This window comes from Talpa occidentalis, unplaced genomic scaffold (genome assembly GCF_014898055.3).
Source record: "Talpa occidentalis isolate TD23 unplaced genomic scaffold, MPIMG_talOcc4v2.1 talOcc4.13, whole genome shotgun sequence".
Taxonomy (NCBI): Eukaryota; Metazoa; Chordata; class Mammalia; order Eulipotyphla; family Talpidae; genus Talpa; species Talpa occidentalis.
In genome coordinates, this window is record NW_023601322.1 from 978,505 (window position 1) to 1,003,771 (window position 25,267).

General features: G+C 70.6%; 1 protein-coding gene across 1 annotated transcript in view; it reads left to right on the forward strand.

Moving 5' to 3' along the window:
- The window catches only part of MBP (myelin basic protein), a 36,574-nt gene extending 12,577 nt beyond the window's left edge, over window positions 1–23,997 (forward strand). The window contains exons 4-9 of the mRNA XM_037509664.1: window positions 5,035–5,471; window positions 19,526–19,633; window positions 20,302–20,337; window positions 20,542–20,574; window positions 23,041–23,151; window positions 23,881–23,997. Coding sequence (XP_037365561.1) covers window positions 5,035–5,471; window positions 19,526–19,633; window positions 20,302–20,337; window positions 20,542–20,574; window positions 23,041–23,151; window positions 23,881–23,925 — 770 coding nt within the window. The 3' untranslated portion in view covers window positions 23,926–23,997. The remainder of the gene's footprint in view (window positions 1–5,034; window positions 5,472–19,525; window positions 19,634–20,301; window positions 20,338–20,541; window positions 20,575–23,040; window positions 23,152–23,880) is intronic.
- The last annotated feature ends 1,270 nt before the right edge of the window (window positions 23,998–25,267 follow it).

Genomic DNA, 25,267 nt, shown 5'->3' on the forward strand with positions numbered 1-25,267 from the left:
CGGCAAACTCACCAGGGATGGAAGCGAGCGGGAGAAATCCTGGCGTCCGGCGTGGGGTGCTCGGGGTGTGGCGCCAGGCAGGCGCGTGTTCCTGTATGAACCGACTCCTCTGCAGCGGGGCGGCCCCTGCCTGAGAACAGGCCGGCGGGGATAGGCAGCGGCCGAGCGCAGGCCGGCGGCCATGTCCACTCCTCTGAAGCCGGCTCCGCTTCGGAAAACGTCAGCCCTCGCGAGAGGAGCCGGCGCGGCGGCGGGACGGGGCAGCAGCCTCCTGCGGGGAGCGGCCTGATTGCTCTGACACGCAGACCTGCCAGCATGGACACTCGGGCCGTCCCCAGGGGCTGTTCTTGCTGTGTCTCCCGGGAGACCCCAGAGCCCCCTCCCGCCTCCCGGCCCTGGCAAGGGAGTGGGGCGGTGCCTGGCGAGACGATGGCCGCCAGTTGCCTCTGCACCTCTGGCCATCTCGTCCTGGACGGGTCACCCCGGCAGGTGTCTGCGGGAAGGTCGGCCCAGCGCTCTCGCGCGGCCCCCAGAACACGCTCTTAGGTGGGAGGCTCCGCCGGCCCCGAGCCAGGCAGGCCCAGCACGCCGTCCGGCCAAGGGAGGCTGCCTGCAAGGGCTCGGGAGCACACCCCTCCACAGAGGCGTCAGCACCGCCTGGCGGCAGCTTGTTCTAGAACATTCTCCTCAGCGCGATGACCTTTTGCAAAGTTTTTCTCAAAAACTTACTGTTACGGACTCAGCTCAGGATAAGCAGATGTTGCACGAAATACGCAGGGGCCAATCTCTAGCTCTTAGTGTCACTTTAGGGTTCGGGTTTGGGGCTGAGTTGACAGAGTTGCTTCCCCGGCAGACCGGCGTCCCCCAGACTGAGGGGCAGACCAGTGCACTGACGTGCCATCCTGGCCCGCACCTCCCTGCAGCTGTCCGGGCCCAGGGCCCAGCGCCCAGCGCGGCTGTGTGTCACCACCAGTGAATCCGGAGGCCACGCGGCTCCCCCACGCAGTCCCGCCTCCCAGGACCCCGGGCACCTGCCGTCGCCAGCCCTGCCTGGGCCTGTCCCCTGCATTGAACGCCACTGGGACCGACCAGTGAGGATGCGGTTCCCGTCCCTTCACACGGTTTTCTGAGCGTCCACTGCTGTGGCCTCCCCGTGCCCTCCAGGGCAGCCTCCGCTCTCCAGGCCGGGCGACGACCCCCGCCCGCCAGCTGTGAGCCGGCTCCTGGGTGACGCCCCGGGGAGCGGGTGCTGCCATCGGCCCGCGGCCGGAAGTGGAGCCCCGGCTGCGTCTCCGTCCCAGAGGCCTGCAGACCCGGCGGGAGTGCAAGGGGGCGCAGGGTAGGGGTGGGCTGGGGAAGACAGCAGAGGCAGGTCGGGCCGGCACAGCCCTTGGGGGGCCTCTGGGCAGGAGCCGGACGGCGTGAGGGGGGCTGTTGTCCAGGCTGGCGCCGGCAGACATGACTGGGGAGAGAAGACACGCGGTCTCGTGCCTGCCAGTGTTGGGGGTGACAGCAGCGCCTCCGCCGCCCTCGGGGTCCCTTCCCTTCCAGCATTGCCAATGTCCGTGCATTGCTGAGGGGGAGGGTCGCTGAGCGCGGGGCAGCCGGGCTGCCTCTGAAGCTTCTTCCAGCCCACTTGGCCCAGGAGGGTCACACTGAAGGCGCCTCCAGGCTCGAAGTGCTGCCAGACCCCAGGGCTCGGCTCGGAGCCGTGGGCTTTAGAGGCCCGTGACCCTGCGTTCGTGCAGGCGGGGGGCGGGGTGGGGGGCAGCCTCCTGAGCCCCGGGGCAGGGCAGCGCCTGCAGGGTGAGGGGACCTCGGGAAGGGGACGCCTCCCCCGGCCCCCCTCCCCCGCCCCGAGACCCCCACTCTGATGTGTGGCCGGCACGGCCTTCTCTGAAGTGCAGGCGAGAACCGCAGCGTGGGCTGCCCAGCGCTTCCCGCCCAGCACATGCCGGCCTCCCCGCTCCTGGTCAGCGGGCCTGGTGAGAGAGGGCGCGCCTGGCATTTCCCGGGGTCAGTGATTCTGCCCGCAGGCCTGCGCTCACTCCTCGGAACTGCCCAGGACCCCCATCTCCCCCAGCCCCAGCCTCCTGCCGCCCCCCGCCCGGCCCTGCCCGCCAGTGACCCCGCGGCCGTGGGAGGGCCCGAGGGGCGAGCTATTTAGAGCAAATAGGACCTGTATGTTCTGGGCGGACAAAGGAGGCATTCGGGCAAGATGGGTGGGCTGAGAAGATCCATTTGTGGAGAGGTTTTGAAGAGACCTCGCCGGGACGCCTGGCGGCCGGCCACGTGCCTCTCATAGATGCAGAGTGTCCGCCCCCAGCCCACTGGCCACACCAAGGGCTGCTTGTTCCTGCCTTCCCCGCGGACCCGCTGCCTGCCAGGGAGGGGGGTCTGTGCCAGCAAGGAGGCCTCTGCAGCCCGGCCCACGGCCGCATTCCAGGCCCGCCCGGCTCCCGCGGAGACCCTGCGGCCCGGCAGGGCGGCCATCCTTGCGTCTGCCACACAGCCGTGCCCTCAGCCCCTGGCGGCCTGCTGGTCTCCAGTGAGTACCTGAGGTTCTGGCCATGCCTGGCTGGTTTGGGGCCCACGACCTTGGGGTCGGCGCGCAGGCAGGAGCTGGGGTCCCGTCCAGCTGTCCCCCGCCAGCCCAGGGCCTGCAGCCCGTACTCTGCAGCCTGACTTCCGCCCCCTGCCCTGGTAGCCAGAGAGGGCAGAGCACCCTCCGGGCCCGGGGTGCCTGCAGCCCCCTCAAGGTCCTCAAGTGGGGACGAGCGTGTCTCGGGGCTCGGGTCCCTTGGGACGGGTGCTGAGGAAAGTGCTCGCTGCTGGCACGGCTGCTGGGCCAGGCCCGTCCCGCAGCGCGTTCTGCCCCGAGCCCACGTGGGAATAACCCACACCAGGTTTCACCTCGGTCGGAGCTGATGTTCATGGCCAAAGAAAACTGCTCTGGCCTCCGCTCAAAATGCCCAGATCTGGCCTCAGGTCCCCCTCAGGTGCGAGAGGTGGCTCGGACGGGCCCCCTGTGGCCTCACAGGGCCGGCATTCAGAGGTAGCCCAGCTGCTGGGCCTGCTGGTGGTCAGGTGTCCGTCAGCCATTGGGCTGGGGACAATGGGGCCACTCTCCGCTCACATCCGCGTTAGCTACATGCGCCACAGGGCGTGGCCCAGTGAGAGGACGAGGTGCTGACTCTGCTGCGGCCCAAGCGCCCTGGCCCTGTGCTCCTCATGCTCACTTCCTGGGCACTGCATGGGCAGTGGCGCCCGCCGGCAGCCTTAATCTGTGGTCATGAGAGGGGGTCCGCCCAGGCCCCCCTTAGTGGGCAGTGTGCGCCTCTGGCTCCTGCGCACCCGGCTGGCCACACAGGCCGGCTCCCGCGGTCACAGGGACGCAGAGGTCCGTGCGGTCAGCCCGGGGGTCCGGGCAGCTCCAGGTGGCTGCCAGCGGCCTGTGGTTCTGTCAGAGCAGTGGCACCACTTGCCTTTCCGTACACACGTGCGTGTGCAGGGGTGTGGTGTGTGTTGACCAACACCCACGGGGGTGTGACTGGCTCACCCCTCCATGTGCTGACCCCCCGCAGGCACGTGTGGCCCTCGCCCATGGTCTCCGCCCCGAGGTCAGGTACCGCCCTCGCGCCCTTGGGCTCTGGCTGCTCCCTGGAGAAACGGCCAGGAAAGGAGTCGCCGCCCTCCACCTGGACGCCGGCGTGCCCTCGCCTCGGCCCCCGGCCCTGGCTGTCCTGGGGCTCCAGCCTCCCCACTCGCCCTGGTGAGCGTCTGGTCCGGCCCTCCCCACCCCAGGGCTGGCCCCGGGGCCTCCCTGGAGCAGCGCTGCCTCCCCACCCCAGACGCCACAGGGCCTGACGCCCACCGGCCGCCACCTCCCGCATCGCGGTGAGCGTTTGCGCCGACTGTTTCCAGGCTCTGCCACACGTGCTGCGAGTGGGCAGGCGTCCTCTCTGAGTGCGGGCCAGCAGGCCAGGTGTGGTGGTGCCTGGCCCGGCCCCGAGGGAGAGGGTGCTGTGTCCAGGGTGCCCGCACTCAGGTGCCCTGCCCGGAACACAGCCCCTCCCTGGTCCGCCGCCAAATCCCCTCTTCTTACAAGGGCCCGGTCACGGCCCAGGGCGACCGGCATGGCCCCAGCATGGTCAGAGCCACCAGAGACCCATTTCCAAGGGCGGCCACCTTCACGGGGCCAGGCCCTGCTGGGCCGTCCTCGGGAGCAGCAGGTTGGGGGGCTGGGTTGGCGGGAGGCGGGAGGGCAGGGTGGATGGGGAGGGCGGGCAGGAAGCGCGGAGGGCTGGACGGGTGGGGGGAAGAAGGGGTAGGAGGAGGGAGGGGTGAGTGGGGAGAGGAGGGGTGTCTGGGTGTCTAGAGGGAGGGGCGGATAGACAGACAGATGGACACGTGGACGGAGGCTGCAGAGCAGTGACCGTGAACGCTGTGGTGCTGGGGGGTGCGAGGGGGCCCATTTCCTGCAGTAACTGACGAGACACTGCAGCTGGTGACACGCTAACTGGGGAGCAGACGGGGCGCATTCTCCAGGACGCCCCGAGGCCCCGGCCCGGCTCTCGCTGGCTGCCCGGGGAGGCGTCCAGCTGCGCCCTCCCCGGTGCCCGAGCCGCTCCTCTGTGGGGTCTGGACGGCAAAGCCTCCTGAGGCCTCCGTCTCTTTAAGGCTTGGGTGGCAGAGACGTGGGCAACTGGGCTTTACCAAGAGCACTGCCAGCACCTTTCGTGAAATAAACCCTCCCACAGCGCTCAGCCCGGCTCCTGGCTCCTCGGGGTTCCCACGCCCCGGCTTCTCCGAGCAGCCACACCACCCAGCAGCAACCCTGCCAGGCCCGGCCGAGCCCCGCTTGTCTGCCCAGGGGGCTCCGGGGTCCGGCCGCCAGGAGGGCGTCTGCCTGGGCTCTGCCCGGGATCCAGGCGGCGCTGCCCGTGGGCCGGGGGCAGGGCCGGGGCCTGAAGAAAGCGGCATTGTCCGCGCTTGGCCCTGCTCACCCGCGCTCACTCTCCCCGTTGTTTGCAGGGCAGGCAGATGCGGGGCCGGACAATGTGGGCCCCTCCCCGGGCTCCGCGGTGACAGACTCCACGCGCACAGCCGCCCCGAAGAATGCCTGGCCGGGCGCCAGCCCAGCTGACCCCAGGGGCCGCCCCCACTTGATCCGCCTCTTCTCCCGAGATGCCCCGGGCCGGGAGGACAACACCTTCAAAGACAGGCCCTCGGAATCAGACGAGCTCCAGACCATCCAAGAGGACAGCACCGCCGCTCCTGAGGGCCCCAGCGTGATGGCCTCGCAGAAGAGACCCTCCCAGCGGCACGGCTCCAAGTACCTGGCCTCGGCCAGCACCATGGACCACGCCCGGCACGGCTTCCTGCCCAGGCACAGGGACACCGGCTTCCTGGACTCGCTCGGGCGCTTCTTCAGCGGCGACAGGGGCGTGCCCAAGCGGGGCTCGGGCAAGGTGAGCGCGGAGGACTAGGAGCGCCGGGCGCCTGCTCGCCGGCTCGCCGGCCAGAGGGCCAGCAGGGGCAGCCGCAGCCCGGGCGCCGACCCCGGCCCCTGCTCCCGGCCTGGGGCCCTGCGCAATGCCCACAGGCCCCCGCGGCCCTCCCTCTCCACCCCTCCCACGCGGCTGCCGGACTCAGGGGTGCAGCCTGCTGTGCAGGTGGCACAGACGGGGCCATGTAGAAAGCTGGGTCCCTGGCGTCTCGGGCCTGGAGCTCCACGGCCGGTCGTGTCTGCTGCCCACCCTCGGGGCTTCAGCGGGGGTCAGGCTGGTCTTGCTGGGAGCCAGCCGGCGGCTTCAGGAGGCTTTGCAGGGCAATGCAGGGCGATGCCAGTGAAGTCTTTGACAGACTCAGCTTTGCACTGGCCCGGAGCCAACTTTCCCTCCGTCTGAGCGGCGGCGTGGACGGGCGGCGGGTAATTCTGTCTCCGTACTGTACCGCTTGAACAGCGAGCCTGGGGCCCTTCGGGACTTGGGTGCTGTGCAGGGAACGCTGCATCCCCAGGAAGGCCCGTGGCATGGGGGGGCGGAGGGGCTGGGCCGGTGGGGATAACGCTCGTGGGGCCCTCCGGTGGCAGGTTTTTGCCCAAAGAGCTGGTCCCTGCGGCCCTGGAGAGGCTGCACGGCGCGCGGTTTGGGAGAAGAGGGGCTTCTCCAGAAAGTGCCCAGCTTCCTGGGGCTGCCCCAGGCCTGGACACGGGTTTTCTCCATGGGTGCCGGGCATGGCCTGAAGCCTCCGGATGGGAGGTTGGGTGGGGGGTTCAGCGGGGAGCCAGAGACAGCGTCTCAGACCCCTGGCCGCCGGGAGCGAAGGGCCTGCTCGAGTCCCTGCCTCGGACGGTCCCCCCGCCCCAGCCCCCGCAGTGGGTGAGGTCAGACTGGGCACCTGGACCTGGGGCAGCACGTCAGGCATCTGCTCTGGGGGGTCTCACGGGAGACTCGGACCTTGGCCTTTTGTGCTTCGGGGTGCCCGTCTGCTGGAGGCTTCCTGACCGCCGGCTCTGCAGGCGCCCCGTCCTCCCGGTTGCGCGGAGCCTCCCTGGCCGTGTGCGGCGCTAACTCCAGCTGAGGCGGCTCCAAGCAGAGCTGGTCCTGGCCGTGGCTGGTGCCTGCGGGCCCCAGGCGGGGTGTGGGGGTGCAGTGCGCTCACTCAGGGACGCAGGTCAGCAGAATCCGCCCCGTGGCCGCTGCGGCCTCGCACACGCCCCGGCCCCGCGGGGACAGCGGCTGCCTGAGCCTCTCAGACGCGCCAGTATTTTCAAAGCAAAAGGAGGCGCGTCCGAGAATCGGGCACCCGCTTTGCAAGATCGAGCATCGCCGGACCTCGGGGCAGAGACATGGGAACATTTTCGCGGGACTTTAGAACACGGACAGTCTTGAAGCCGAGGTGTTAGCCCTTCTGCGGCAGCCAGCAGGCGCTCAGTGCCCGCTCCCGGCGGGCGCCAAGTCTAACAGGCTCCAAGAGGCACAGCTTGCCTGGGCGGGAGCCGCAGGGGTGCTGCCTGCTGTTCCCTAGCGCGGGTGGGGCCGGCGGTCTCGGTGGGAGGCTGCGGGCGGCTTGGCGTCCGCTCTCCTCCCTCTGCTCTGGCGGGCCAGGAGCCCCGGGCACGCACAGGCCCTTCGCCAGGAGGCTTGAGACAGAGGAGCCCGGCGCCCCTCGCTGTGCCCCTGCCCCGCCGCGCCCCGACACGGGCCGGACGCGGGCCGCCCTGCACCTGGGAGAGCGGCCCCGCCGCCTGTCATGCTGTCTGCCCAGGGCAGCTTTTCAGGGGGGCGCTGTGGGACTGCGTGGCGCTGACCACCCAGAGGGCCCTGTGTGCAGCGCCCCCTGCGGCCCCACCCCGCCCCTCGGGCAGGAATGCACACCCCCTCCCGTGTGGCCCGCAGCTGACCTTCAGGAAAGCACATCGCAGATTCCTGGGGAGGCGCGGCCTTGAGGGCCACATGAAAAGCGCTTTTGTGGCGAGCAGGGGCCTCTGCGAGGGGGAAGGCGGGAGGAGGCTGTGGTGCCCGAGGGAAGGGTCCCAGGCCTGGGCGTGGCCTCGCAGCTGGCAGCGTCCTCTGCTGCCCGCCCCGCCCCCGCCCCCCCAGCCCGCCCCAGGCTTGGGCTCTGCACCTGCTCTCGCTCCGAGCAGTGAGTTCTCCCGAGAGCTAGGCTGAGCTGGGGTGTCCGTGCGAGGCTGAGCCCTGCGCCCCCACCCCTGCCCGGGCTCCGGCCCTCGGACAGGGCTCCCCGTCTCATTCTCGCCACAGTCGGCCCGTCTCTCGTCTCCGTCTCAGGGCGGCGCCCGGGGGCTGCTTTGGCAGAGTCAGCGCTCTTGTCGCGTGAAGCTGCGGGGCCTCGGCCTGCACGTTGGTCACAGGGGCTGGGGGCTCGCGGGGCCGGGGGGTTTACAGGGGTGGGGGGCTCGCGGGGGCGGAGATGCCTGCAGTTTCAGCTCATGTGACACGCCTGAGCTCTACAGTGCGCAGGTCTCCCCTGCTGCCCCCACCGTGCGGCCTGTCCGGGAACCGGGCTGTGCTCCTGGAGATGGCAGGCAGGATGCGGCAATCCGGGGCAGGCTGTCCGGGTCGGCCCCGCCGTCCGGGCGGGATGGACGCCCTGGTGTGGCCAGGCTCCCCCACCAGCCGTGGCCCCGGCACCAGCACAGCCATGTCTCCTGGCCCCGCCGGCCGCTGGCAGCCGGGCTCACCCTCAGGCCTGGCCGGTGGCCTCTGGGCAGAACCCAAATACACTGGCACATTCGTCCCTGCCCCCATTCCTGAGGTTTCCTGCAGGGATTTCTTCCTGAGGTCCCCAGATGGGGCCCGTGGGTCCTCTGGCCCTGCCCCAGGCCGACACTGGCCTGTCATCTCCAGGTGTCCATTTTTAAACCAGCAGGTTAAACTAGCGCGTGGGCCGGGCCGGCCAAGCCCCTGCAGGGCGTCCTGCTGTAAACGGCGTCCCCTGAGACTGTGCTCCCGATGGTTCTGAACCCCGCTTTGTAAATATTTCTTTTGTGCACTCATTAAACACGCTCACAGCCAAGGGTGATGTACTAACTGCCTGGACCTTTTTTGTTGCCCTCACTGCTGTCCCCCCTCCCTACGCGCCAGTGCCTGGCACTCCCGTCGGTCCCCAGACGACAAACGCCAGGTAAGTCCGGGCCTGGTCCCGCCTCGCCCACGGCAGGCTCCCCGCCCACCCGCCGCGTGGCCTGACCCCTCCTGTGCCCCGCGTGTCCTGCTGGTTCCCCACTCGCTGGGCCCGCCTGGCAGGTGCCACGGGGATGCAGACACTGGGGCCACATCCCTCGCCCCGCCGGGACCCAGGGCGTCCTGGACACTGACCAGGACGAGCTTGGGGGACAGACTGGCACCCTGGCAGACCGGCACCTGTCCAGGGGAACTGGAGACCCACACGGAGGCAGGGCGACCCTCTGGGAGTGAGAGCGGGTGCACGGGCGTGGGCCTGGCTCCCAGAAGGGCTTGCCCATGTGCCTGGCTCGCCTGGGCCTTGGCCCGCCTGTCCCCCGCAGCTCAGTCTGGTCTCAGCTCTTCCTGCCGTCCCCGGTGGTGAAAGGACCAGCCACGGGGCGCCAGGCAACTCTCCCTGGGGATGGAGCACTTGGCCCGACACCTGGACCATGTCACCGTTCGGGGAAAGTCAGCAGAGGTCTCGGGGAAACCAGTCAGGCCTCGTCCAGTGCTTAAGACTGGTGGCCTCTCGTCCATCCCCCCAAGTGCCCCCATCGCCAACCCCCCACCCCTGAAGGCCCCCAAACCGCTCTCCATCGATAATAGCAAACAGCAGGGGTTGGGCGCAAAGGAGAGTGGACTCTCCCGGGGCAGCCCCAGGCCTGGGGTGACCAGCACCCGCCATGGGAGGCCCTTCTCGTGTCACCCACACCCGGCCGGGGCGCTGGGCACCAGCTCCATCCAGCCTCACCCACCGCCCTTCCGGGAGGCTCCACACAGGGCCATCCCGACTCAGCCGCAGCTGGTGCGCCCGTTCCTGCCTGGCCACCGGCCCCGGAAGCTGGGGTGTGCAGAGGCGAGGCGAGCAGCTACCGGGCGCTGCTGAAACTCTGCACACGCTCGGGAGGGGCAGCGCTTCTGCGGGGGAGCAGATCAGAACCTCTTTCTCTGCCTTGTGACCCACGTGCGGCGGCCTGCACCCCACCTTCTAGGGGGTCGCTCCCTGTGGGCACAAGGTGGAGACCCCAGGGGGAGTCACCGCTCCTCCGGGCCCCACCACCAGGGGCCGCAGGCACCGGGGCCTCCTGCCGTGGGGAAGTGGCCCCTGCAGGGAGGGTGCCTGGCCGGCAGCCGAGCACACCCCAGGCGCGCCGGACACCCCGCTGTGCCCAACGCCTCCACGTTCCATTCGGGAAGGCAGGTCGCGGCGGCGTTCTGTCTTAACGTTGCTCATTTCCACGCATAACCAGCTTTTAAGCTGGTTTTTAGGATTTCGCTTTGCCTGTAGCCAACACACGTCCCGAGGCCTTTGTGGTGATTTTCTCCCTCGAGGCCGTGTCGGTCTCTGTCTCCCCGTGCCTCCATCCCACTGTGGACAGTCAGAAAGAGAGGCGCCGAGCCCCCTTCCCTGGCGGCCCCTCCGTCTGCGGCTGAGAGCAGGTCGAGCGCGGCTGACAGAACAGCAGGCGCTGGGTCTGCAAGGTCAGCGCGCGAACCCCGCCAGGCAGAAGCAATTCTGCCTGTGGGCGCCACCAGCAGCCCGCGCTTGCTCTAGAGGGGAAAGTGAGTAGACGCCGTGGAACGCCCGCCCACCGCAGAGAGACACCAAACACCTTCCAGCCCCGCGCACGGCTGTGGGGGGCTGCGCCTGCTCCTGAGAAGCCCGGATGGGGGGGGCCGCCAGGGCAGCAAGCCCGGAGGCGGGACCGGAGCCCCAGACCGGCGAGGGCAGGATTCCTTTCCTCTTCCCCTGCTCCTCCTTCCCGGAGCTGGCTTCTCCTTCTGGGCCCCACCCCGCGCCCACCATCCATCCTGCGTCCTCAAGCGCCGCTCACCGCCAGGCCTGGCCGAGCCGTCAGGCGAGGACGTCAGGCTGGACGTCGCTCAAACGGCCACTCTGTGTCCTCTGGCAGGTCCCCTGGCTAAAGCAGAGCCGGAGCGCCCTGCCCTCCCACGCCCGGAGCCGGCCCGGGCTGTGCCACTTGTACAAGGTAAGTCGCTCTGCCCCACCGTGGCCGGCAGGGCCAGCGGGGCCGGCCTGCTGCTCACAAGTCTCCCGGTGGGCACAGGCCCATGCCAGGCCCGGGGCCCCGGAGGCAGCGGAGGGCTGGCCTCAGACCCGGTGGGGCTCAGCGGCTGTCCTCGGACCGGGACCCCCGGCACCGGGCAGCGGCGGCCGGATCAGGGGGCGCCGGCCTCAGGCATGGGCCTGCCTGGGTCGAGTCTTTGCAAACCAGCGCCTGACAGGTACTGAGCGCTCACTAACCACCGGCTGACTAACCTGCACACCCAGGGCCGGGGGCCTGCGCCGGCTGCCCGCCCCACGCTGCCCGAGCCCCTGGGGGGAGGACGTTCGCGTCCGCAACTCTGTCCCCCTCGGCTCAGCCTCTCCGCATGTGGGAATGTGGGGAGGGCGCGCTCCCGGCCAGGCCCTCGGGCAAGAGTCCTGCGCGGGCCACGCCCTCGGTGCATCCTCACGGAACTCAGGGCAGGGAGCCCGGGGCCTGAGGGCAGAGGCAGCCTGGCTGGACATGGTGCGGCCACTGCTGCTCCAGACACACCTTCCCCAAGGCTGCTGGGCAGTGACTGCCCACGTGGGCTGGACTGGACGGTCACCTGAGTCCCCGATGTCCTCCGCTGTGTTTCCTGTAGTTACTCGGTCGCTTGGCGGCTTATCCGTGGAGAGCCGTCCTCCGGGCGCTCGCGGCCCGTGGACAGCACCACCCCTCCCCAGGCTTAGCCTCGCTGGGGGAGCCCCGGGCCTCGTGCAGCCGCACCCCGCTCCACAGCCAGGACGGCACATACGTGAGCCGGAGAGCGGGGCAGGGGCGCGTGCTGGGCGCGGGGTCCCGGGAAGGGAGTTGCGCCCTCACCCGGCCCCTGGGCCCTCCCTGCCCCAGCCCCTGCGCCACAGAGTTGCCAGGGCCCCTGCGCCCGAGGCACACCTGCCGGAAAGGCCGGCTCTGGATGGAGCTGGGCGAGGGCAGGAGGCCGGGGCTGGACTCCCGACGGGATGCCTGGTCTCTCTGTAAAACATCACTCGGCGCAGGAAGAACAGTGCCCGCCCCAACAGCTTCCCCGGGCAGACCAGCGCAGGGGCCAGGACGCTGACGCCTGCGCACGGCCACCGGGGGCCACCGAGGGCGCCAGCACCCGTGTCCAGGAGCACCGGGGTGCGAGTGTGAGCGCGTACGAGTGTGCGATTCACGTCTACTGAGTGACAGGAGAGGCAGGGCCGCCCGACCCCGCACGGAGGGAGCCCAGGCCCTCTCTGGAAGCAGCGTGGCCCTGGTGGCCTCCCTCGAGCATCGGGGCTCCGTCATTTTAAGAAAGTGACTGGGTCTGTGGCGGCGCCGGCGGGACGGCTGCGGGGCAGGACCTCCACCCCTCGGCCGCAGAGGCGCAGCCTTGACTGGGGCACGTGGCCGGGCGGCCGCCACGGGCTGCACTGGCAGCGGTGGGCACTGAGCCAACAGAACCCAGCGAACTCCCGCCCCTCGGAGACTCCAGAGGAATCCGTGGCAACGGCAAGCTGACCTGTGCACCCTTCTGGAACGTTCCACCTCCCCTCGGCTCTCTCTCTCAGTATCTTGGCGTCTCTGTACCTATGTCCCTCCCCCATGTCTGTGTCTCTCTGTGTCTCTGTGAAGGCACCACCGTGTGAGCACCCCCAGCGTCCCCCGCCGTGTCGCCAGGGGCAGCACACGAGGAGCTCGCCGGGAGCCACCTCTCTGGACAGACGCTGGCTGCTGAAGGCCTCTGGAGGCTGCACAATGGGGGCAGGCGGGAGGAGCGAGGAGGGCGCTCCTGGGGCCCAGCGCAAGCTGTGAAGGCCGAGCCCGAGGGCACCGAGCAGAGAAATGCGGGCGGCCTGCCCTCCCCACCCGGGCTCCGCTGCTGACCGCCGGCCCGAGAGGCCTGCTCCTCACGCGGCCTGTCCAGAACCCACTTCCAGGAGCCCGCTCCACCCAAGGCCAGCCCAGCGCGACCCCACAACCTTGTGCGCTGACACTGAGCGCGTGGGATGTGACTCCAGCGACACGCGTGGGACCCAGCATGGCCACGTCCACTCCAAACGCCCCTCCTCGCCTGGAAGCAGCTGCAGAGGGCGACGGCCTCCGTGCCCCGAGACCAGGAAGCGGAAATGCCTGGGGGTCCTGTCGGCTGACGCTCCGGCCCTTCCCCCAGGACCGCAGGCCCCTGCCGCCCAGCACACCACCCACGCCGCCCACCGCTGCAGCGCTCCCGGCTCCAGCCCGCGGGTCTCCCGAGTCTCCGGCGTCGTGACGTGCAGGTGTGAGAGCTCCAGCACCCACCCAGCCCCGCAGGACGCTCCCAGGCCAGGACCTGTCAGTGCCCCGCTGCCCTCACGAGGCCGGGCCAGGCTCACCCCCTCTGGCTCGTTTCCCCACTGGCTCTGGCCATGGATGAGTGGTTTGTGGGGCTAAGCCCACCAGGCCCCTGGAGACGGACCCCCCGGGAGGCCACCACTGGCTGCCCGGGCCTGGCCTCCGGCCCGCAGTGCCCATGCAGCAGAGGCTCAGCCTGGCCTCCCTCCAACAGACCCTTGCTCACCACGTTCTCTGAGCGATGACCAAATGCCTGGCCCGGGAAAGGCCTCCACATGGCCGCTGGCTCGCGCACCTGTGCACTGGGCTTGATGCTCGTCAAGGAGGTCTCGTGTGACCGTAGCGGCACCTGGAAGCCAAGAGGGCATCAGAGGGCCGAGGCCGCCTGCAGCTGGGAAGGAGCCAGCACGGAAGCCTCACGCGCCCTCTCCAGGTCAGGCCCCCACCTGCCTGACGCTTGGGAAGCAGAGCCCGGCCTCTCCGCCCGGAGACCCGCCCCCAGCACGGCCGCATGAGACTCGAGGCCTGGGGGCCGGGCGGCTCTCATCCACGCCTCTTCCTGGAGGGGCCCCTCTGCACACCTGCGGCTGCCCCGCCGCAGCGGGAGCCAGGTGGACACGCGCTAGTTCCTGTCACCTTCCCGCCCGGCCGAGGACCCGGCTCCGGCGGCACCATGTCCTCTCCTGCGGCCGCCCCTCTGGCAGGTGGAGTCCAGGCTCTGGATTCAGACCGGCTCAGACAGCATCTCATCGTCCAAGCGGGAGCGGCTGCAAGTGTGGACAGTGGACAGTCCAGTGCGCCTTCCCCAGCCCAGCCCAGCCCCCTGCGTCCACAGTTTCTGCTGTCGCAGCCTCTGATCCCAGGCTGGGCCCCATGACCCCGTGACCCCAGGCCATCCTGCCTGCCGCTGGCCGGGGAGAAGAGCAGGGAGTGGTCCCCACAGGCTCAGGCCCAGCCACCGCAGCACCCTGGAAACGCCAGAGCCCCCTGGGAACGCAGCACCCTGGGAACGCCCTCGCCAGACCCTGCGCCCTGGTTGCCGGCTCCAGCCACTGCACCGTGTCTCCAGCTCCTCACCGCCTGCAGCCCCCCGCGGCCCCCGCGGCCCCCCGCAGAGAAGCAAAGCACGTGGCGTTGCGTCCCAGTGGGTGGTTCAGGAACAAATGTCTCCTGTGACCTGCCAAGGGCAACAGCACCGGACAGACGGCCGGAAGCGTTCTCCCTGGCCACAGACCTGAGCGCTGGCCAGCACCGGCTCACCGTCTCGGGGACGAGAAGCTGTTGGACCAGAGTGGCCCGTCACGTCTCCCAAAGGCAGAGGAACCAAGCCTGCTGCTGGGCAGGAGGGAAGCCGGGCGGCGTCTTCTGGGACCACAAGCATCAGGGCAGGGGTGCCCACTCTCCCGGCATCCTCAGGGGCCTCCATTCACCCCAAACTCGCTCCGCTGCCCTGCCGCTGGGAGGAAGACGGGGGTGGCCAGCGAGACAACGCGCCTTGTGAGGACAGAGGCCCCTCCCGGGAGCCTTGGGGGACAGTCGGGGGAGGAAGCATGTTGCCAGAGAAGGCGCAGGCAGCCCGGGCCCAGTGGGCCCCACGCTCCCTGGCCTGTCGCCGGCAGACTGACCACAGAGACCCGGCGTGCTGTCTTGTTAGCACAACAGGCTCCTTGGGCCCCAAACCCCACCTGTGCGTGGCCTAGAGGCCGCGCCAGGAAGCAGCCGCCCGTCCTGCCGGGGGAAGGGGTGTGGACGTGGGGGGCGCAGCCGCCTGAGCCCGCGGCTCCAGGAAGGCCACAGAGTCAGAGGAAGGCGTCACCGCAGCCCTGCCCAGGCCTTGGTGGGCTCCCCTCCCAGGCCAGCCTGAGAACCCAGGCAGGGGTGTAGGCTGGCCACGGGCTGGCCGCGGGCGGGCTTGGACCTGAGAGCACAGCGAGGCTCCGAGGAGTGTGACTGCCCGCTGGGCTCCAGTCTGGACAGATGGCCACAGGCGGAGGCCCCTCGCACCCCTGACCAGAGGCCGCACTCCAGGTGACCAGCAGGCTGGTCTCCAAGGCCTTCTAAGGGGCCTCGGCAGCTCCTTCCCAACCCCGGCCAACACCGTGGGAGGCTGACATTCTCTCCTGCCCGAGGCTGGTCCCCAGCTCTCTCCTCAGCCGCGCAGGTGAGCGCACGCCCGGGAGCCGGCCTCCAGCCCTGCAGCCCTCCCCACGCGGGGGCCCTGGTGCCGGAGTCCCTCTGGACGTCCGGGCAGCCTCTCCTCCTCCGCCCTGGGGGTCCACTAGGCCGAGTCCTCCTGCGAGCTCTGCGGACCCCTGGGGTCTGGGCGCGGTGAGTGCAGCCCCCAGGCGGCCATGTCGCCCCGGCACCCACGCCAGGGGCCGGGCTCCTGGCCTTGTGCCCGCAGGCAGGCGGCTCCAGGCGCCAGGCGCCAGACGCGCGCTCGGTGCGGACAGGCCGTGAGAGGCCAGGCTGTGGTGCGCACGTCGGAGCCGAGTCCCGGGGCTGTCCGCCCGACGGTCGCCCTGAGGTGGTCCCGGGCCTCGCCGGCTGCCCCCTGCGCCTGGAGGTGCAGGCCCCAGGCCAGGAGCCCGCGGACAGACCTGAGCCCGCAGCAGGTGGAGACAGCGCAAGCGGGGAGCCCGCCTTGTGGAGGGCGAGGCTCCGCACAGCCGCCCCGCCTTTCCTGGGGCCCCAGAGGCGCTCCGGGTGCCGCAGTGCGGAAGGCCCAGGCCCAGGCGCGCAGGCCGCGCAAGAGTGGCCTCGGGCGGGCGGCGAGAAGCAGCCGCCCGGCGGGTCCCCGGGGCGCTGAGCCTGCGCCCGTCCCAGGGACGCGCCCCACCCGCAGGCGGAGACGGATTTCGGGGCGCGCGTCCCGCTGTCCAGAGTCCGCGTCCAGCGTCCACTCGCGTCCACACCGGCCCCGCCGGGCGGGGGAGGCCCCTCGTGCGGAAGGGGAGCCGGGAGGCCGCGGGCACCCCTGGGCTGGCGGAGACAGGTAGGCCGGCCAGCGGGCCTGGTTTTGCTCGGGAAGCGGCTCTCGCTCCTGCGCCGTCACCGGGTTCTGACCCAAACGCGGAGGCGCCGCGACCCTCACAGCCCAGCAGCCGCCGCCCACAGGACAAGTGTCCACCGCAGGCCCCGGCTCTGCAGACCGTGGGGGCGCGCCTAACCCCCAGGCCTCGGGCGCCTGAGGGAGGGAACTTGGGGCACCCGGGGCAGGGCCGGGTCCCCACGAGCGTCCCTTCCAAGCCGGCCAAGGCGGGGCAGGGGCGGCTGCTGCTGTGGCCTCGCCCGCGCCCGGGGTGCGCCGTCCCCAGGCGGGCTCCACCCCGGCATTCGGGTGCTCCCCGGCCTGAGGTGGAAGCTCATCGGCAGCACAAGCTCGTCATCTTTTTCTGAATAACAAAGCTTTTGTCTGAAAACCCAGGCTGTCCTTCAACTGTCCTGCCCCCCCTTTTATGGGGCAACTGGCCTTCCAGCTTTTTCTTGCCGTTTAATCACTTACTGAGTGAAGGAGGGCGGCCCGGGCAGAGGGACGCCCGTTTGGCAAACGATGGCGAAGTGCAGCGTGGGCTTTAAAGTCATTCTCCGGGAGCAGGGAGCAGAGCGCTCCCCTGACGGTCACTGAACGTGCGTCCTACAAGCGAGCCACCCAAAGGTCCTTCCTCTCTCCCCGACCCCGGGTCCAGTGACCCCACAGGGGACCCCACAGCCTTCCTGGGGCCCGGCTGAGAACCTGCTGGGCGCTCCCTGACTCAGATGGCCCCACGGACTGAGGACCCTGGTCAGATCTGGTGGTCAGCTTGGAGACCTGGGACACTGGACCCTCTTCCTGGCTCCACCGCCACCTCCCCTGGAGGCTGCCAACTGACCATGAATCCCAGGGATGTCCTGCTGGCCCTTGGTGGAAGCGAGGCTGGGCCACAGCCCCGAGCTCCTTCCCAGCAGCTGCCCCTCCACCGGCGTCCACTGGGCCCGGCTGCCCCTCAGCCACCGTCCAGGGAGGGAGCTGGGAGCTGAGCTTCTCCTGCCGCAGCCAGAGGCCAAGGAGGGGTCACGGCCAGTTCAGGTCAGTCACGTCCAGGTCAGATCAGGCAGCTCAGCACGGCGACCGAAGGTGGAGCCCACCGAGATGTCCATCTGGGGTGAGTGGGCGCCCGAGGCCGCACATCCATCCGGGACAGGGTTCTGCTGACCGGCTGGCCAGAGGGATGGGCCGGAGGCCGCAGGCCAGAGGACCTGGGGCCCCACTCCCACAGCGGGAGGCAGATCCGGTGCCCCCAGGACAGTTCCCCGTGGGGGGACAAGAATGTCCTGGAGCTGACGCTGGGGACGCCGCAGCACAGGCCGAGCGTGGTCAGTGCGCCGAGCCGTGCGCCCGCAAGCAGCCGAGTGGCGAATTTCGCTGTGTGCTGCGCTGCGGGATTTTTAAAGTGCTCTAAAGGGTGACTGGCACAGCCCGGCCCGGCCCGGCCCCGCCGGCTGTGGCGATCCCAGCTGTGCCCTCGCCGCGGGCCGCCCTCTGCCTGCGCCGCGAGTGAGTCCCCGACCTGTGCTCCCTCCCGCTCGCTTTGGTTGTTTTGGTTCCTCTGCATTTCCACGCAGCCTCGCAGTAGAGGCTTGTCTGTAACCAAACAAAACCCTGCGGGGGGCGCGACTGGGGCCGCATTAAGTCCTCAGGTCAGCTTGGGGACAGTGGGCGTCTGTGTGCCGCCGGCTGCGGTCACCTCAGCACTTAGGTTTCTCCCAGCGGCGCTTTCTGTGCAGGTTCCATTCGACGTGCGCCTGGTGCTTTGCTTCTGACGCCCTCGCGCGGGGCGGTGGTTCTGCTCTGCGTGTCTTGCTGTGCGTGGCTGGCGCGCTGCTCTGTGGAAGTGGCCGCCTGAGTGTCCTCTAGCCACAGGCATCGCCACCGGCACGTCGCATCCTGTCACAGCTGCAGGGCAACAAGCTCGGGCAGCTGGCAGCTGACGGGCAAGCAGGGGCAGGCCGAGGGCCGCTCGCCACCCGGGGCGTGTGTGATGCGGAAACTGCCCCAGTCTGTCCCCCCCGCCTGGCCCCGGCCCGCGCGCAGCTGTGTTCTCCGCCTGACCTGGACCCACAGCCCGCGCACCCGCCCCAGCTGGCGCCTCCTCACGCACAGTCCGCGTGGGGCCTATGCCCCTGGCCGGCTTGTCATCGAGCTGCTGGTCCTTGATTTGAGCCCCTGGAACGAAAGGGCACAGCCAGCTCCATGTGCATCTAAAAGATCAAATTACTTCCCCCCCAAATATTGGTGCCCAATGTTTTGACTGTAAAAATCACGAAACGTTATTTTTCTTTGGCGCGCAGAGCGGCTGCGCGGGACGCTGTCCTTCGTCGACTTCTTAGCGTCTCACAGCAAAATAAGCCACAGCCGTCCGAGGGCGAACGTTCACTTGTTTGAAACCCTTGACCCAACGTCGAAGCCCTTTTTCTAGCTGAATCCCAGGCTGGGGTGAAGGCGCCTGGGCCTGCTGCGCTGTCTGTCCCTGCGGGTGCGCTCGGGCGGCGCCAGGGGTGGCGGGAGACCTCGAGGGGGCGTCTAATAACCCAGCAGGCAGGTGGCCGCTTAGGACTCTTGTCCTGTTAGTCGCTGAAATGGTTTCCTGGTTCGTGTCTGGCGTTTCAGTTCTTTGTTTTATTCCTGCCCTGTCGCTGGGGAAGACCTGCCAGGCCGGGCGGGGCTGCAGCCGAGAGCTGTTGGTCAGGGGCGCCGCGCGGCAGAGGGGGGCAGCCCCTCATCCAGGCCCGCCGAGAGAGGGTCAGAGGAGGACGGGCGCCCAGGGCCCTCCCTCAGCCGCAGCCTGGGGTGCAGCCCTCACCCCCACGGAGCGCCCGCTGGAGGCCTAAAGCGCGACACCCCAATAGTGGGGTGTCCTCGGGGCCACGTCCGCCAGGGCCCCCCGCCATGGGGTGGGCCAGCACCTCCTTGCCCGCTCCAGCTGCTGCAGTGGTGCGAAGGGGCCGGCAGGCGGGCGCAGCCAGAGACGGAGGACAGCGTCCAGGACGCCGGCCCCACGGCTCCATTTTCCTCGGACGCACAGGCTCCGCCCCAGCTGCACCTGGCCTGTTCTGAGACGGGGGGCGCACGCTGCTGGGGCTCTGGAGGCCCGCCCCGCGGCACCCTCCCCCGCGCTCTGAGCGTCTGGCCCTTGCTGGGGCTCTTGGTGATGGGAGGGCCCCGTGTGCCCGCTCCAGACCAGGCCCGGGCATCTGGTGCCACGCCAGCCGCACTCCAGGCTCCGCGCACCCCGGCCCAGCGGGCAGCGGCGAGGGTGCCCCTCCAGGCCCCGCCTCGCTCCCCTGGGCGGGTTCCAGGCTGGCCTGGGCCGCCTCCGCGGCCGCCGGCACCAGGTCGGGGGGCAGAAGGACCTGGACCCGCAAGGAGCAGAGCGGCATCCCCGAGGACGGACGCGGGGCCGCGGCGGGAGTCCTCAGTGGTTGCTGCGCCCTGTTTTCCAGGACACACACCACGCGGCGAGGACCACCCACTACGGCTCGCTGCCCCAGAAGTCACAGCACGGCCGCGCCCAGGACGAGAACCCCGTGGTCCACTTCTTCAAGAACATCGTGAGTGCGCCGCCCGCCGCGGGCGCCAGGGGCCCCGACATGCCAGCCTCGGGAGCGCGTCTGCCCCGGTGCCTCCTCCGGGGAGGCTGCCCGTGGGGCTGGCACCTGCGCCCCCGCCCGTGTCTGCAGGACTCACTGGCCCGGGAACGGGACGGCCCGAGGCGCTGGCGTGAAGGTGGCCGGGAGGCGGGGCGAGGCGGCGGGGCCGGGGCTGTCCTCCGCCTCCTGCTGTGCTGCCTGGCGGCACCCGGGCTCGCGGGTGGAGACTCTGCCGGGGGCGGGGGCGGCAGGAGGGAGAGCCCCGGCTCGGGATGACACGTCTCCCCTCGGCAGACACCCGAAGGGCATGTTTTGCCTGTGGGCACCTGAGTCTTCGGAGCCTCGGCCCGGGGCGTCCTTGCAGGCTCCTGCGGGGGCTGCACTCAGCCCAGGGGCAGCGGGCGGGGGCTGGGTCCATCCGCGCAGCACGGCCCCTCCCTCTCCGGTGACCTGGGAGGCCCGTGGAGCCCTGGACCCTGTGGGTTCCCCACTCGGCGCGGACAGGGAGGGGGAGCGGGCAGCGGGGCTGGTGCCCGGTAGGCGCTAGACACGGCGCACAGCGGGAGGAGGCTGGACGCGGGGCCCGGCTCTCCCGGGGCCAGGCTGCTCACGCTTCTCTGTCTCCGTAGGTGACGCCGCGCACGCCCCCTCCGTCGCAGGGCAAGGTAAGGCCAGGCCGTCCCCTCGCCGCCTCCCCGCAGCCCTCGCTGTCCCGGAGGGGACGCACCACCTGGGCAGCGCCCACGGGCTCCCTGCGGCCGTGCGGGCCGCGCCGGCAGCGCCCCTCCCCGCCTGGGGCAGGCCCCAGCGCAGTGTCCGCCCGCGGGCTTCCTTCCCGCGCCGGTGACCCGGCTCTCTCTCTCTCACAGGGGCGAGGACTGTCCCTCAGCAGATTTAGCTGGGTAGGTGGCCGGCGCGCGCCTCTCTCCGCCCTAGAACTCGCGGCCGCTGGCGTCTGCTCCCGACCCCGTCTCTCCTGCCGCCCGCTGCTCTCCCTGGCTGCCCCCCGCTCAGCACCCTGCCTCCGCCCCGCGCCCGGGGCCGCGCAGCTGGGCCCAATGTCTCTCACCCAAGGGCCCGAGATCCACGGCCCCGCCCGGGAAGGCGCTGAGCCGCGTGACAGAAACTCCCGATTTCCTCCCAAGGCGGCGACGAGAAGGCCAGCCCCGTCCGGGCGTGGGGGGGGCGGCCCCAGCTGCAGCAGCCCCTCGCCCGCCGGAGGAGGCAGGGCCAGCTTCCGTGCGCAGAGGCCCAGCCGATGCGCGAGACCCGGCGTTATGGGGGCCGTAGCGGCAGCTGCGGCTGAGACTGGCCGGGCCGAGCTCCTGGGGAACGTCAGGCTTTAGACACCCAGAGGAGAGGGAAGGTTCAAAACGGTCCTTCGGGCACTTTCTACTCACGACATCTCTGGTCCGAGCCAACTTAAAACGCCACCAGTGTATTCTAGTGAAACAGCAAACATGGTTCTTACTTTAGAAAAAGTTTCATTTTCAGAACAAAATGGAAACTGACCTCCAGCGCCGGGCCGGGAGCTGTCTGTCGTGGGGACACAACGTCCTGTTCTCTAGTAGAGGCCCCTGTCCTCCTGCTCCGTCAGGAAGGTCCTATAAATGAAGGCACGAAGGACAAAAGAGGGGAGGGGAGGGAGGGAGGGAGAGGGGCAGCGCAGGCAGGGGGCAGGGCAGGCAGGGGGCAGGGGCAGGGGCACGGGCGGCCCAGACCCGGGTCACGTGGCTCGCGCTGCACGGGGTCAGCTGTGTCGCCCTTCACCTGATTGTATCTGGGCCCTTTTCTGACCTAATGAATTTGCACAGGGACAAAATGCCGGAAACTCGCACGAGCCGGTGCCCACAGACAATTAATGCTTGACTTTCTGTGCCAGCAGGAAACAAAGATGAGCCTGAAGAGCCAGATCCATTTTAACTCTAGAACCTTCTTTTAGTGAGCGCTGAGCTTTCTCTGCCTCGCAGCCCCGCTGGTGTGGACTCCGGCCTGGCTTCCGGGCGCAGGGGCGGGCGCCCGCCTGGGAGCTGGCCTCACCCGCCCGCCTGCCCTGCCCCCGCTGCATCCACCTGCCTGGGCCGCCTCTTCCTCCCCAGCGAGCCCCCGCCTGCGCTCCACCCCTGCTGGTTCCGACCCTCGCCGCTTTGTTTTTCCAAGCTGTGTCGTCCGTGTCGTGGTAGATGCCAGGGTGTCCACAGATAGAGGTGACCAAGGACCTGAGGGAGGAAGAGCCACGCGCCGCTGACCTGAACCCCAGTCCTTGGTTTCAGTTCTCGGACGCGCTTTATTTTTGGAGAAAAACAGGAGAACGAGGCCCAGTGCCCGCTGGTGTGGGGAAGGCTGGTCTCCACCAGCTCCCGTGTCTGTCTGTCTGTCTGGCGCAGCACTCCCTGACCATCACCTACCCCCCGGGGGCCGGCGTGGAGACGGCGCGTCCGTGGAAATCGCCAGGACGCACGGGCAGACCTGGCTGCTCTCCCGTACGCGGCTCCACCGGGTCTGCAGCCGGCATGGGCACCCAGTCCACACCCGTCCTGCCCCGCACACCTCTGGAATCAGGGGGTCAGGTGGCTTCCCCTCCCCAGAGCTGAACCCCTTCGTGACACATGGGGCTGAGGGCCCGCCAGCAGCCTGGGCTCCCCAGGAGACGGTTCTGCTCTGTGGCTGGGACCCCCTGGGGGGGACCGTGCAGAGGTCCTCCCCGTTCTTTGGGCAAACAAAGCAAACTCCCTGCGCCCGTCCGTGAGCACGTGGGTGCCCACCTCAGGCTGGGGCGCCACCACCCCAGATGCTGAGTCGTCGGCTGTGCCTCCCTGGGCTCCTGCCCGAGCCCTGCTCACGGGGGACCCCAGCCGGAACTGGGGCAGGTCAGGCAGGAAGGTGGGGCGCAGCTGCAACATGGCTTGCCTGTGCCAGTGCCCGAGGAAGCTTCGGAGGGTCTTCCCCGCCTAGACAGGGGCCTGTTCTGTCCGGGCCTGTGAGACCCGGGGGCTCTGGCCCTCAGGGCTGGGGGAGGCTTGCCAGCCCAGACCTGCCCCCACCCCGGCGGCCACTCAGGAGAGGGGGCCACACACTCAGGGCGGCCACGTCCAGGAAACCAGCTGTCGGGACCACAGAGCAGAACTTTGACTTGCACTTTGGCGACCCTCCTGGGTCTCCCGGGGTGTGGACAGACGTGAAGGGCCTGGCCGCAAGCGTCCTTCTCTGCCCTCCTGCAGGCCCAGCGCTGCCTGAAGACACCTGCCCCTGCTGGCTACTTGCTGGCCGGGACCCCTAACCGCTCCCAGAGGCAGGGCCGGCGCCACAGCCGCCCTGCGGCCCCTGCCCGCTGGAGCCCGCGACCCTCAGTGCCCGCTCTCTTGCAGGGCGCCGAGGGGCAGAAGCCGGGATTCGGCTACGGGGGCCGCGCGTCGTCCGCCCACAAGGGACTCAAGGCCCACGACGCCCAGGGCGCGCTTTCCAGAATCTTTAAGCTGGTAATGGAGACACCTGGGGGTGGGGGGCGGCCCGCGGGGGGGGGGGGTCTGCGGGTCCCTTAGCAGAGATTCACGAGGCCGCGGGGCCCTTGCTCAGCATCCAGAGGGGCCTAAGGAACATCAAAGCACGGTCCCGGGGCCCAGCCCCTTCCCGCCGCAGCGCCCAGGGCTCCCTCCCGCCGAGGTCCGAGACCCTCCGCCTGGCGGACCCCGGTGGGGCGCAAGGGTTTGGGCAGGCCCCGAGCCGCCCGGATTCGCGCCTGACTGCAGCTCGGGCGGGGGCTGCGGGCCCGTGTGCGGAGGCCCCGCCGGGTGGAGACGCGCTGACCCGGCCTCAGCCCAGCTCCGGGACGCGCGGGGGCGCAGGGGCCGGCGCTTTCCCGGGTGGGCTCGGCCGCGTGCCGTGCGCGCCCTCCACGTCCACACGAGCAGGGGAGGGTCCCCCGCGCGGCCGCGCCCTGATCCTGGAAGGTGGCGACCAGAGGTGGGGCGAGCGAGCTCTGGGCCCCAGAGCAGCAGGCCCCGCGCCCCGCCTCGCGCCCGGGCCAGCCTCCGCCCTCCCCGCCCTGCGCCCCGGCGGGTCTGCCAGCGCCGGAGCTGCCGGAGGAGGGACTCGGCCGAGGCTCCACACGACCCAAAGGAGGGTCGTGACGGGGCCTGGGGGCCTGCTGGGGAGGCCCCACTGCGCCCCGCGCCCCGGCTCCGCCCTGACCCCCTTCCTCTCCGCAGGGAGGCCGGGACAGCCGCTCCGGGTCGCCCATGGCCAGACGCTGAAGCCCCGCCTCGGCCCCGTCTCCCGTCCTCAGCCTCTTAACCTCCCGCCTCCAGACTCTAACACGGCCCGCGCCGGAGTCCCGGCCCCAGCGCCCGCGCCCCGGCCCCGCGCCTGCCCCGCCGCCTCCAGGCCGCGCCCCCCCGCCCAGCCCCGGCCGGCAGCTCCATGGCGCCGCCGCGACCCCGCTGCGCAGCTTTTACCTTTAGGGAGAAAAATGCCCCCGACGGCGCGCGCCCGGGGCCCACCTGGGAGTGCCCGCGCCCAGGTGCCCCTGCCCGGCCCCCGGGCCGCCGCCTTTCCGGGGCGCTGCCTGGCGCTGCTGCCCGGCGCCCCCGCCTGGGTGGTGCTGCCCTGGGGGCGCTGCGGCAGCCCGGCCGCGCGCGGGGTGGCCGGGCCCGTGGTGCTCCCCGCTTCCTTGGTGTTCCTCCCCGCCCTCCTCGCGCCCGCCCCGCGCGCTCTCCTCCTCCCGGCGGCGGGCGGCCCGGCTCCGGCCCGGCGGGCTTCGGTACGTGAGAGGCGGCGGGGCTGTGGACGGCGCGCGGCGCGCACGGCGGGGCGGCCAGGGGCGCGCCCCGCTCCCGAATGAGCGCCGTGGGCGCGCGGCGGAGAGCACGGATGGACGGACGGATGGACGGATGGACAGGAGCGAACGTGGCCGGGGCGCTGGCCCCCAGCGGGGACGCGCGGAGCGGGGCGGTGCCCGCCCCCCGCCTGTTCCCGCGCGGGCCGGCCGGAGAGCGAGGGACTCGCCCGTGCGAGCGGGACGCGGGATGCCCGGCCGCCTGCAGGCCGCGCCGGCGGAGCTGACCGGCCAGGGCGCGGCAGGGCGCCCCGGCGATGGCTGGCCCGGCCCGGGCCGCCGGCGCGAGCCGTTCTAACCGCTGCCTCCCCCCCAACACCCACCCGCCCTCTGCGGAGAGCGCCCCGGCCTCCCGCGCGCCCCCGGCCCCCCTCCCCGCGGACCCAAGACGAGGACGAGCCGGCAGGGGCGACCCTTTAATCCCCTTCTAATGTCCCGCGGGTTTACTGGACCGTCCACTAACACGCAGCGCGCGGGGCGCCCGGGGCTGGGGGCAAGTGGCCGCCGCTGCGGGCCCTGCCCGACCGCGCCGCCGGGGCCCGTGCCGAGCGCGCTCCTGCAGCCTCGGAATAAAACAATAAACGTTTAATGGCAACGCCGGGTCCTCTCGTTTGTGCGGGGCCGCGCGGCGGGGGCGGCGGGGGCTGCGCGGAGGGCGGCCCGGGACCCGGCGGTCAGCGCCCCGTCAGCGCCCGGGGGACGCCCGCGCGGGCCCGCGCTCCGGGCAGCTGTTCTAGGACAGTTCCGGCGAAGGACACGCG